The sequence below is a fragment of the Quercus suber genome, unplaced genomic scaffold, assembly GCF_002906115.3.
Source record: "Quercus suber isolate HL8 unplaced genomic scaffold, Cork oak 2.0 scaffold_120, whole genome shotgun sequence".
In the NCBI taxonomy this organism is placed as follows: Eukaryota; Viridiplantae; Streptophyta; class Magnoliopsida; order Fagales; family Fagaceae; genus Quercus; species Quercus suber.
This window is the reverse complement of record NW_027069585.1, coordinates 466,483-480,044: the sequence shown is the minus strand read 5'-3', so window position 1 is coordinate 480,044 and position 13,562 is coordinate 466,483. Positions and strand designations below refer to the sequence as shown.

General features: G+C 34.0%; 1 protein-coding gene across 1 annotated transcript; it reads left to right on the top strand.

Moving 5' to 3' along the window:
- The first annotated feature begins 4,142 nt into the window (after positions 1 to 4,142).
- Positions 4,143 to 12,861, top strand: LOC112005450 (serine/threonine-protein kinase BSK2). Its single transcript, XM_065775839.1, has 10 exons — positions 4,143 to 4,680; positions 5,145 to 5,368; positions 5,787 to 5,922; positions 7,230 to 7,363; positions 9,094 to 9,199; positions 9,665 to 9,750; positions 10,365 to 10,553; positions 10,696 to 10,854; positions 11,967 to 12,080; positions 12,374 to 12,861. Exons 1-10 carry the CDS (start codon positions 4,593 to 4,595, stop codon positions 12,623 to 12,625), a joined length of 1,488 nt encoding a protein of 495 aa, XP_065631911.1. The 5' UTR covers positions 4,143 to 4,592; the 3' UTR covers positions 12,626 to 12,861.
- Positions 12,862 to 13,562: the final 701 nt, after the last annotated feature.

Below are 13,562 nucleotides of genomic sequence, written 5' to 3'. Positions count from 1 at the left end.
TACATTGTAATTATCAATACATAAATAAATAAAATAAAAGCAAGTTGACATCACAAAAGAAAGAATTAAATTGGAGAATAATAATCTGTAGGCATATCGAGAATCTTAATACCTATAATTATGCGATAGACTTCTTTATAGCAATCCCTTTAAAGCTTTAAGTAATGTAATATATCATATATGCATCCCATGCATTTATTCTTCTAAACAGCAGATCAAGATTTGACGGTAATAGACTTGACCCCTAATAAGTCATTTTGTATATATTTTTAAGGGTCTGGTTGGAGAAAGTATCTCATGAAACAGTGTTATGAGACTTATGTCTTAATGACATGTAGATCCCAAAGTATCTCATGAGATAGTCTCATGAGACCTATGTCTCAATAACATGTGAGTCCTAAGATATCTCATGAGACCGTTTCATACAAGAATTTTCCAATGGGTTGACCATAGCTTCCCATATTGGCATTTCATCTCTTGTCTGTTAAGCTTAGATGCTCTAGTTGTTATTAATCTGGTCTCATCTCTCTCTTCTCCTAACGTACAGTTCATTATGTGCTGGTGCTTAGCTTAGCTAAGCAAGGTTGTGTTTAATCTGAAGACTTTAATTTGTAAAACTTTATTTTCCTCCTTCTAGTGAAGTTGATTTTATGTTTAATTTAGATACTTCTGGTCTGTCCTCTTACAAGTTAATTTCAGTGGCTCCTTTTGGTTTTGTTATTTAATATAATATCCTTAGGTACTTAAAAAAAAAAGCTACCTAGTGACATATGCAGTAGTTTCAATTTTCCATCATTAATGTTCTCTAATAATCACCTATGTGGCATCACTAGCTTTAACCCAAAATGCTCAACCAAATGGGCTCCATACTCTTGAGGGATAATATAAACTAAAAAAAAAAAAAACCAGTAATGCTTAGGGCCCATTGTCTATCTCATCTTTAATAATGCACCAAGATCTAATAGTGTTGGCCAATTTTATGTATATAGAACCAAATTATTAACCATTAGTCTTGAACTTTTGATCATTATGACAACTTGAAACATCCTTTTATTCTTCCATGTAGAAATTATTTCAGATCATTAGTTTAAATTGAAGTGCTAAGTATCAGACTCATAATAATTGGATCGAGACAAGGGACACAAACATTATACAATTGAAAATGATTCAAATTATAACTAGGCAGGACAATCCAGAAAATGCCATTGTTAGGGAATCAAGAAAATTCCAATCTCTTTTTTGTCGACTTTTTTTCATTTCTTTTTGGCCAATTTTATGTATATAGAACCAAATTATTAACCATTAGTCTTGAACTTTTGATCATTATGACAACTTGAAACATCCTTTTATTCTTCCATGTAGAAATTATTTCAGATCATTAGTTTAAATTGAAGTGCTAAGTATCAGACTCATAATAATTGGATCGAGACAAGGGACACAAACATTATACAATTGAAAATGATTCAAATTATAACTAGGCAGGACAATCCAGAAAATGCCATTGTTAGGGAATCAAGAAAATTCCAATCTCTTTTTTGTCGACTTTTTTTCATTTCTTCTCATAGTAAAACAATGACAATTTGCTTGGCAATGATTAAAAACTCATCCCACTAATAAATGTTTTACTGGCTAACAATAATAGAAGCAAGATGACCACAAATCTTTGATTCCTTTTTCTTTTTCCAGCTTACAATAAATTGTTGCCAACCTTAATTTCTAGCCCATGAGGACACAAGGGCGGCATTGATGAGGAGTAAAGTGCTTATATAATTACTTGGAATCTTCTAATCTTTTACCAAAAAAAAAAAAAAAACCAATATGGAATCTTGTTGAAGCAACGTTTATGGTGGAACAGACTTATCATTATGAATTTGTTTTCATTGTTTTTTGGGCTTTTTCCGAGGTATTTGTTTGTATGAGATGTCATCCTGGTGGTGTTGTAATTTCACTAATTTCTTTACCATACATGCAGCCAGTTATGCTGTTTTTGTTACCCACGTTTTACGTTCAGTCTTTCTACCGAACAATCCGTAGTGAAACATTGATAGTTATACATTACAATTCATAATTGAAATTTTAATATATTTTAGACAAATTCTGTTCGGGCACTTGTTATTAAAACCTATATTTGTTCATAGTTTGATTATGTTGATCTAACTTGTTGGATTTTACTACGGTTTACGTTAGGCGAGTTGGTACTTTTCCAAGCCTTAAAGGCTTGAGGGGTTTATGGACCCAGGTTCGAATGGTTCCGAGATGGAGAAGAGTAGGATTACATTGACGATTGTCAAAAAAAAAAAAAATATATATATATATATATAAATTTGTTGGATTTTAGGACATGCTATACACTCCATACCTTGTGCATGCCCTAACCCTTTAAAACCTTCCTTAACAAAATCCATTCATAAAAATAAATAAAAAAGAGAGGTTTAATTACATATTTAGTCCTTAATCATAGTCTCATTTTTAAAATTGTCTCTAATATTTCAATTTAGTTCTTACTTTTTTTTTTATAATATTTGTCAAAAAGGTCTTTTTCGTCAACTACGGATGAAGAAAATATGATGTAGCAAATAAAAACACTAAAATCAAGTACTGATACTAACATGAAGTCCATCCATTTTTCAAATTTTGGCTTAGTCTTTTATTTGCACTTTTATCCAAACGACCTAGGGAATAAATACGAGGCTAAATGCTCAAAGAGTGGGAGTTTAAATCAAAATTAAAATTTTGGAACCTTTAAATCTATAAATCAAATGAGAACTTTACAGAGGAAATTTAGGTTACTTCACATAACATTATACTTTGCAAAGGACACGACCTTTAGACACATTAATTCGACACCCTTAAACCTCCCAAACAATTTTGCCTCATCACATTATCCATTGTTTCCAGCCAAACACAAACCCTGGCATTAAGAACTGACAAATCAATTGAAACATGTTGTAATTCATCTCCAAGTGTTGCAAACATGTTGTAATCCTCAAAGCCATGTATTCTTGAGGGCATTCAAGAGTACACAATCATCAAAATCCAAAAGCATTGGGTTTACACTCATCAAATTAACGATCAAGACTTCAAAGTCACAATTCCTCCATTGAAGCAAGTGAATGGTTCATGGATCAATTCAAGAAAGGAAAGACAGCAACATTACTATCAATTAACTCTTCATTCTCAATGGTAATTTACCACCAAGTTTCTTGCAAGAGGTAGTGCATGCAATGCAAGTACTGTCTAAAATCTTATTTAATTTTCCATTTTAGTTTAATTCCATAATGTACAACATGATGAAATGGGTTGAACATTTAGCATGCCATTTAAATGGAGTCCTACATCAAAAAAAAGAAAAAGAAAAAAAAAAGAAAAAAAAAAAGAAAAAGTCATATGATAAACAATGAATATTAGTACCATGATTAAATTATGATCATGGCATGAGAATATGGAATGATGTAACCTATACTTGGATAATTCCATAATTTACTCATATTTCTTATGGTCTAATTCATGAAATATTCATTCTCAACAAGAAAAAAAAATCATAAAATATTCACTACATTCAGTAGACTATACCCTCTTTTTTACATATGGATATAACCCCATATTTAGGGGGTGTTTGGTAGAAGTATTTTTTTGAGAGCACTTTGTACATGAAAATGTGTTAATTCAGCTACAAAGCCTTTTGACAACCGTTCTTTAAATTCTAAACATAAAATCTATATTTATAGGAGAGAAGAATATAATCTGAAGTCGGTATATCAAGTAATTTCTTGGTCTGATTTCAAAGGATAATATTTTCCCAATAATTACCATAACAGAGAAGTGGCCCTACCATCCAGCACGTGCCCCATCATATACCTATCATGTGACTATCTCTCTCTCTCTCTCTCTCTCTCCTTCATCTCACTTTTCACAGATTTACCTCTCCTCTCTCATGCTTTTTTTTTTTTTTGCTAAAAAAAATCTTTCAGGCTTTCATTTAAAAAAAAAAAAAAAAGGGGGGGGGGTGGGGGGGAAACAATGCCTTTTAGGCTTTTGGCCTTTTCCAATTCACTCTTTAATTTAGCTTTTGAGTACTAATTTGAATTTATTTAATGTTGTCTTAAAAAGAAAGACTTTTTAGTAAAAATTGTCCACTGCTTGCGGTGGTGCAACAAGAAATAGAAATAGTAGAACAATTTTCAATGTGGAATGGAATCTGGAGCTACAAAGTCTACAACAGTAAGAAAAGAAAAAGAAAAAAAAAGAGATCGCTTATTACTCATGTAGACCAACCAGTCTCACAGAGAGACTGAGAGAAACTCCGACAATTCGGGCCAAAAAAGAGAAACAAACAAGTACCCGAAATTCAACCTCGTCCAAACTCCAATTCATATGCAAACCGTGTCTTGTCGTTTCGTGTCGTTTATAGACTCCGACTGTGAGCTTTTCTTTCCTTTTAATAATTAATATATAAAAAAACGACTGGGAACTTGGAACTTCCTGTGTTCTGTTCTGTTCTGTACTTGTGTGTATGTAACTGTAAGAAAGAACTAAAGAAGAAGAAGAAGAAGAAGAAGAAGAAGAAGAAGAAGAGTGAACAGTGAATAGTGATGGGTTGCTTACACTCCAAAACCACACACCTTCACTCCCCAGATGACCCTTCTTCCCTACCCGACTCCAATAAACCCGACCCTACAGGTCTTTCTCTCTATCTCTGCTTGGTTTTTTTTTTTTTTTTTTTTTTTTTTGTGACTTTGAAGCTAATGATAGAGATCAAGCTGCCTCTTTTTTTTAATACTACTATTGAAAGAACTTTTTTTGGGTTTTGAAGCTAATGGGGTTCAAGTCAAGCTGGTCTAGTTTGGAGTTTGGATAGGGGTCTTGTTTGTTTGTAACTATTTTTTGGGGTTTTGAAGCTAATGGAAATAAAAGTGCTCATGTTTTTAGTCATATATATAGACATTGCTTTTTTTGATTTTTTTGATTTTTTTTTGGGGTTTTGAAGATTCTGGAGATCAATTTTGATGGGTTTTGTTTGTTTATTTATTTATTTATTTATGGGTTTTTGAAGCTAAAAGCTTCTTTTGCTTTCTCACTTTTTTTCTTTTGGGGGGTTGTAATGAGTGGCTTTGAAATATTGATGGGTTTGGTTGGGTTTGAAGGTAATGGGGATGAAGCTAATGAAGAGCTCCAAGTCCCAGCATTCAAAGAGTACGGACTCAATGAGCTCCGCAAGGCCACCAATGGGTTCAGCACTGATTACATTGTCTCCGAGAGTGGAGAGAAAGCTCCCAATGTGGTTTACAGAGGCAAGCTCGACAGCAACCGCTTAGTCGCTGTCAAACGCTTCTCCAGACAGTCTTGGCCTGATGCTCAACAGTTTGTGGTGAGGAAAAGAAAATGAAATCTCTTTTTTCTTTTATTTATTTATTTGGTTTTCCTGTTTGGCTGCTGAGGAAAAAAGAAATAAACGGGTAAAATATTGTTTGGGAAAAGAGATGGAAAATGTCTTTTTGGTTTATGCTTTTGTTTGCTTTGGTTAATAATGAAGTGAAAAAAAAAAATGGAATTAGAATGTGGACTCTTGGATTATGAACCAACAAGGGTTTTGGGATATTTTTCTTTCAATTCTATATGGGCTTTTCATAATTATTTTATGACCACTTTAAAAAGGAAAGTGAAATGTTTGGCCTTTAGTTCATCATCGTTTAGGACATTCAAGTGAAAATTAATGATTTTATGGCTTTTTGAGCAAATTGGTTTTGAGTATGATGCTGATAAAAATGTTTGGTCATGGTCATCAGGAAGAGGCAGCAGGATTGGGAAAGATGAGGCATAAGAGATTGGTGAATCTGATTGGTTGCTGTGCTGAAGGAGATGAACGACTTTTGGTAGCTGAGTACATGCCCAATGATACTCTGTCCAAGCATCTCTTCCATTGTATTACTCAATATCCTAATTTTCAGCTTCTTTTGAGCTCATAATAGGACTTAAAAAGATAAATAGTTGCAACTGATAATCAATTCTCTTTTATTAACACTTTCTCTGTACTAAAGATCTGCTTTATTCTCTCTCTTCCCATATAAATGAACTTTAATGGCCTGAGCTCAACCTGTGAGTATATTATTAGAAGCTGCAATAGTAAGTACAATGATTTGTGCTTTTCCCATTATGATATTGTCTCCTAAAAGATTGAATCTTATATCCAATGACTAAGTCTACTGTTTCGTTGCTCATACGGGGTTGATATTTTCCATGCAATCACTTAGGGAGCTCTTGAGCTGTAATTTTAACTTGTTATTGTGTGCACAAGTGTGTAGTAGTTATTGCTTTGAGCTGTGCTATACCTCTTGGAAATTTTAGAGAACTAAATTGAATGGTCAATGGGTTTTCCTTTCCATTTCAAGGGCTAATTGCCAATCATTTGTGCATTGATGGAAATGTTTCTGACTAAGGAAGAGTTTTTTTTTTTTTTTTTTTAATTATTTTTTTTTTTTTTTGGTGTGGGATTTGGTTGGGGGGGGGGGGGGGAGGAGGTAGGAAATTAAACCTGTGACAAAGGGGAGGGGGTAGGGTGCCACTGGACTGTAAGCTCATTGGTGATTGGGGAAGGGGTTTTAATGTGTGAATACAATGTTATTTAGTATTTAGGTTTAAATTTAATGGGGACTACGGTTTATATTTCCTCTTCGGCACTATGTTTCCTTAGATAAGGTGTAACTGGTCTTATAACGCTTCAGCATTATAAAAGGATAATTTAGTGACATTTCCAACCACATTTGCTTTTCCGGTTGTCTCTAAGTCAGGTGTTAATAATGCCATGTGAAGATTGTAAATAACTCTCCTTTCCCATATAGCTGCCAACTTTCCGAATCTGAGAATCAAAACAATATTGTTGTGTTTGAAGCTTTCATGTGGTGTCCTATATGCATTTAGTTTTGTTACTTTCTTTCTGCTAACATTCAACATGGCTGGCCTTCCATTTAGGTTTTGTACTGGTCATTGTCCTGCCAATAGAGGAAAAACCAGAAAGAAAAATTGCATGTTAATTGTCACTGGTCATTGTTATCGAAATTTTTGGATTGGAAAACTCCTCATATCTCTTTTTGTCCCTCTGAGCAGGTTGTATATCTCCCTTTAATTTTACTTTCACTGATCAATACACATAGGAGCAGATTCCTCAAATGTTATATTTCTGTTCACTGTTCAGGGCTTCTTGTAACAGTTTCTGCAATTATTTCCTACAGGGGATAAGAAGCCACTGCCATGGGAAATGCGTGTTAGAGTTGCATATTTTATTGCACAGGCACTTGATCATTGTAATACTGCAAATCGGAAAATTTATCATGATTTGAATGCATACAGAGTTCTTTTTGATGAGGTATGCTCATGAATTTAATTTTTTATATGCTGTATTAGTTTTCAAATGATTTCACATTCTTTAATTTGGATTCACCTGACTATTATGGGCATTTTGGTTGTTTGGGTATACATTTATGGGAAATTCTAAGGTGACTTAGGTAGAGTTACTGTAAGTTATGGAGCAATATACTGAAAATTTACAGCTTTCAATAACAGTTGATACTTACTAATAAATAGGGATGCTCCTTGCATGTTTCTTTACTTTAGTTAGTGATGAATAAAGGAATTTATCAACCAAGTTGTGGTAATCTGGGTCTTACCCAAGTCACCTTCTAAGGACCCTACATTTATTGGTTGTGTATTTGTTGCTTTCATGTTATTATTGCTCTTTAGGCAAGCACTAACAATTATGTGAAACTTGTGGGTTTATCATGACATTCAATTCGGAATGTCCTCATTCTGTTTTGATGTTTTGTTCATATATATCCCCATCTTAGTTTACTTAATTATTTTCTTTGCTGAATACATTTTTCATCAAGTTTCATTTGATCTGAGAACTGTGTGGATCCCAGACAGGAGACTAGAGTATCTGGTCATTATATTACCTCAAATTTGATAGGGATGTTGGGGTACCATGGAATGTAATACGATGGTTTTGTAATTTACTATATTTGGATTAAAAAATATCCTATATAAATCCTTAAATGGGTACATTTTATTTGCATTAAAGAGAATAAGAAAGATGTAGCAGCTTGGGATTTGTGCATGGTAGACATTAGGCAGAATCTCATGTTTTTTCTTTCTCTCATTTCTTCTTTCTTAAACCATTTCATGTTATCTTACACTTGCTAACTTGATATCTCTCTCTCTCTCTATAATGCACACGCACGCACACACAATTTGTCATTGTCCTTTCAAGGTTTTTCATGCTGGATATCATGGTGCACAATCATTATGCTGCCTTGCCTAGAGTCACAAGGGCAGTACTTTGTAACCCACAGGCCTGGGGATGTATCCCATTGATTTCTCCATAACAATTGCTGTGACTATATAACCCCCTTTACTGGGATGAATATGGTTTGAGAACTGCCATTAAGTTGGAAAAGATTCCCCAAACTGTTATTCTATCTTTGTAAATTTTTCATCATAAGGAAATATTATCTATTGTAATCACTCAGTTATTAAATAGCCCTCAATTTCAGGAACTTTCTTATCCATTAAAAAATTCCAAAATTTAAACATAGCAGTAATTATAGAATGTTTGAAAATCTTTTAGACTAACCGTTCACTGTGGACAACTAACTTAACGTGGAATACAAAAAGGAATTATGGACTAGTGAATTGGGATTGAAGGAGTTCGATTTATGCATCTGCAAGAAAAGCTCTATTATACCGTTTCTATTTGAAGAAGGCTTCCATGTTTGCTTTACATTATTTTTATTCCTTGTTCTTTCATTGTGCCTGAGTAGTAATCCTTATAGGACAGTAATATTCCTTTTTACACTACTGAATAATTTCCAGTTTTCATGGAGTTTTTCTGATATTGCTTTTGACTGCATTTACCTTAAAATTTTCAAGCTTGCATTCTTTTCCTAAGGACAACCTTCACTCTTATATGCGTGCGTGTGTGCACTCGCACACAATCATTTTGTAAAAAACATCAATGTGCAATTTCTTTGGCCAAATAGTATGTCATACTGTAAAGCTTTTTTGGTTGGTTAGATTATGACTGATTTATTCACATGTCAGGATGGTGACCCTCATTTGTCTAGTTTTGGTCTTATGAAAAATAGTCGAGATGGAAAAAGCTACAGTACTAATTTAGCTTACACTCCGCCTGAGTTTTTACGGACAGGTAATTACATTGAACACGTATCCTTCTGAATGACTGAAATTTGATTGTAGAGTCTATTTCGTTCTTCCAATGCATTTTGCAACTTATCATTACCTAAGTTTGATGAAATGGTCAAATTGTCTTTCACCAACACTATGAACATAATTAGAACAGCCTAGGCATTACTTTACTAAAGCAGAATACTACCATAACCCTCTTCTCTGTCACTCATTGACTTGTTATATTAGCATGACAGAGTAATATATGGCTCGTTTATGGAGTATTGAACTCCAAGTTTGAGTAGGTTATACTCTTGGTAATAATGCATTTAATAAGAAAATATTGTGACCTATATTTCAAGGGCTGTGAGTAGTCAGATACATGGAAATACTGTTTCTTCTGAGCAGTATTTCCCTACATCTAGTGATAATTACAGAGATATGAAGACCCACATCTAGTGAATTTGATTAGTGTCATACTCTGCAGGAAGGGTCATCCCAGAGAGTGTGATCTACAGTTATGGAACAGTTCTGTTGGACCTCTTAAGTGGGAAGCATATTCCTCCAAGTCATGTATGTTGTCTTCATTCCATAAAATCTATGATTGTTCTCCATGTGTTTGAATTCCAAGGTGTCTTCTTCATCTTTTGTGCAATCACCATGGACTATAAAAAGGAGTATGTAGAATCATATATCTGTAATTCTTCATCTTAAGGATCTAGAGGATTACAGCCTTGCATGTGAGTCAAATATATATCTTGATGCATTCAATGTTGTATTGGATTCCTTTATGTATCTAAGTCATGTAAGTTTTTATTTATTTATTTATATTTTTTTGACATCATTACTACCTCAAACTATTGTGAACAATTGGGTAATGAGAAAGGCTCCACATGGAGTTGTGTGCTCATCAAGCAACTTGTTTTGCTTTACAATTCTTTATGAGCTTAGTGTGTCATGACTTTCAGAACTTCTGGGCCATATATCCTTAATCCAAAATTCGTGTTAATTACTGGCATTGAATAACTTGCTAAAAACTCATTGGTACTTGTTTATATCAGTATTTGGGTTATGCTTACAAATACACAGGCACACACACACACTCAAGCAGTAAATGGTTGAATCATATGATGGCCAACACTATTTTGACAGTTCCATAATTATTCAAGTGATTATCACAATTCCAGGCGTTGGACCTGATAAGAGGGAAAAATGTGTTACTGTTGATGGATTCATCATTGGAAGGACAGTATGCCAATGATGATGCTACTAAATTGGTTGAACTTGCTTCAAAGTGTCTTCAGTCTGAGCCTAGGGATCGGCCTGATACAAAGTTTCTTCTAGCAGCAGTTTCACCACTTCAAAAGCAGAAAGAGGTGAGATATCATCTTATCTTCAAATCTTGAAAAACCGTCTCTTCTGGTTGCACGTTCCTGTTGCCTCTGATTCGCTTTTTGATGTAATCATGCTTTCCTTCCCTTTCTTTTGGTTTTAAATTCATCCAACTTATTTTTTTAGGTGGCATCTCATGTTCTAATGGGCCTATCTAAAAATACAGTGGTGATGCCAACTATGCTCTCCCCCCTTGGGAAGGCTTGTACAAGGATGGATCTTACTGCTGTGCATGATATTTTGCTAAAAACAGGGTATAAAGATGAAGAGGGTGCAGAAAATGAGGTATTTGAATGATCTCTTTTATACTTCACACTTTCTGGTTTGACTGTATAAAGTTTTGATACAATTTGATAATGTCGATATTCAAGTCAACAAATCCTTAATCACAATTAGATTGACTTGGCCAATTTTGGTAAACCCCAACCATTTTAGGAATTTTGGATTAAGGATATATGGTAAGAAAATTATTTAAGATTAGATAAAGAAAATTTTCTTTCCTGCTTTTTACGAACATTTGGATGTAAGGGAAAATTGTTAAAAAAAGAAAAAAAGAAAAAAAGGCTTTCACCTGATTTGTAATTGCCCCCAAAATTTTGAAATGACCAATCTGGCCCTCCGCTGCACTCAAAATTGCATATATTTAACATCGTGGGGATTTCCAATTTTGAGTTTTTAGAAGGCTTAAGCGAATTCATTGTGTTTGGATGGGAATTATGGGGGCTATTTGATGAAAACTCTCTTCAATTTGACAGAAAATAATAATGGTACGATGCTATTTGTAATTTTGAGTTAAGGTAGGATGTTAGTTACTCAATTTTTTAAGTTCAGGGTGTACATTGTAAATTGGGTAATAGTTTAATGTGGTTTTTGTCATTTAACTCAGATGTGAAGTATGGTTCATTCTCATGTGTAGTTGACACAAAATAGACACTTCAAAGGAGCTTTCATTGTTGCAGACAGTGTGTTGATCATGATGCTCCATCCTTCCTGGGCATATTTGAATCATTGAATGCCATGGATGCATTTTTTTTTTCAAGTGTAAAATAAGTTAATGCATGTTGAACGTTCAGTGATCCAATAATTATGAATCAGAGAAATATAATGGGAGTAGGATGATAAGTTTTGGCAGCAACAGCCTGGAATCTGGAGATGCGTCTACACTTTGTCAATGTTAGTTCTTAGAATTTTCCCTTTTGGCATATCAGTGTTTTGTGTCTCAGCTGTCATTTCAGTACAAGTTGCTTCCATGCAATATAGAAATAGGAATATTTTGAATGACTTGATATTTAATATTAGGTTCGTGATTTTGCTTACTTCTCATGATTGTTCTTATTTTGGGTTCATAGTATCATTAGTCTATCTACTCTGTTTGACAATGTGATCTGTCTATGTAGCTGTCATTTCAAGAATGGACGCAACAAGTGCAGGAAATGTTGAACACAAAGAAATTTGGGGATATTGCATTTAGGGACAAGGATTTCAAGAGTGCAATCGAGTATTATTCGAAGGTAGATGCACTTTGTTCCTCTGTTTTCTTTATCTATAATAGTGTAATATCTTCTCAAAATCAGATCCTTCCAGAACTAAGTTGATAGTTTTAGTATGCACTATGCACCATGAACAGGGATCATACATATATTTAGTATTTTGGAGTGTTAACCAGTAAAAAAACTTTAATTGTTTTCCTCTTACATATGTTTCATTAGTCACTATACAAATGTTCAATCACTGGAAATTAAGATTCTTTTTGTTAATGGGTCTGATTATTACTGAAATGCCCCCTTTTCTTTGTGATAAATAGTTAGTAGGAATGATGTCAGTTCCCTCGGCTACTGTCTTTGCAAGGAGAGCCTTCTCGTACTTGATGAATGGCCAAGCAGAACTTGCCTTGAGAGATGCCATGCAGGCTCAAGTGTGCATACCAGAGTGGCCAACTGCATTCTACTTGCAAGCTCTTGCACTCTCAAAGCTGGGAATGGAAACTGATGCACAGGACATGCTCAATGATGGGGCAACCTTTGAAACAAAGAGACAAAATAGCTGGCGTGGCTAAGTTCTGAGATTGTTAATATACTTAAATTTCAATCAGTCCTTAGTCATCATAGTGCTGTGAGAGGATTGTCTAGAATAGAAAGATTAATGTGGTACGGAAAAATGAATAGTGGTAGTAGTAGATGTTTTCAGGAAATTCTAACAGATATTGTGTTGCCAACATAGTTGAAAGTTTGAGCAATGTATGAATGTAATTTCTCAAAAGATAAAAAATAAGTTTCTGATTTATCAGTTACAGATTTACTGCGTGAAATATATTTTTTTTGCGGCATCTTATTGCCTGGCAGAATGATGCTAGTGACTTAGAAATACAAATAAAACAGGTATTTTTTCTTTACTGTTTCTTTTGAATTGCAATTCTTTTTCTGGTGGGTTTTTGAAGCCGCCTGTTATATTGGATGTTTGGAACAGTTGAGGGAGATTCATTAAATCAATTCTAAGACTTAACCTCTCAGGGTCTTATTCACTTCATCGTGATATTTTTAAATGACAAAAGAGTTATCAAAGTCATTAAATCAATTATGTTTAGTTTTTAGCAAGAATACAATTATATTTGGCAAGGATAGAAGTTTCCATTCTAAGATTTAAAAAAGAAAAAAAAAGGTTGACTTTTACTTTTATACCAAGCGAGATTTACTATTTTTCTTTTGCTTTCACCTTGAGAAATTATTCACTAAACATGGAGGACCATCAATGTCTAGTGGTCATCCTCATCCCAATCAATAATATAGATGGGGCAAGGATGGTTTTGTCTTTCTCCATCCTTGCCCCACCTCGTATGACAGGAAAACATTTTTTGCCCCATCTCTTTCCCTTGGAGCCTCGCAAAACTTCACTCTACCCTGTAAAACTTTACTTCTTGTTAATTTGCCCACAACTATTACAATTATTTTTAATAAAACCTGTTTCGTTTAAAAAAATATATTTAAAATTACAAA

Excerpts from the sequence above, each read along its gene's own strand:
- LOC112005450 (XM_065775839.1), top strand. The coding sequence starts at position 4,593 with ATGGGTTGCTTACACTCCAAAACCACACACCTTCACTCCCCAGATGAC. Across the intron at positions 10,855-11,966 it reads AAGAGGGTGCAGAAAATGAG|CTGTCATTTCAAGAATGGAC; the intron begins GTATTTGAATGA and ends CTGTCTATGTAG. Across the intron at positions 12,081-12,373 it reads CAATCGAGTATTATTCGAAG|TTAGTAGGAATGATGTCAGT; the intron begins GTAGATGCACTT and ends TGTGATAAATAG.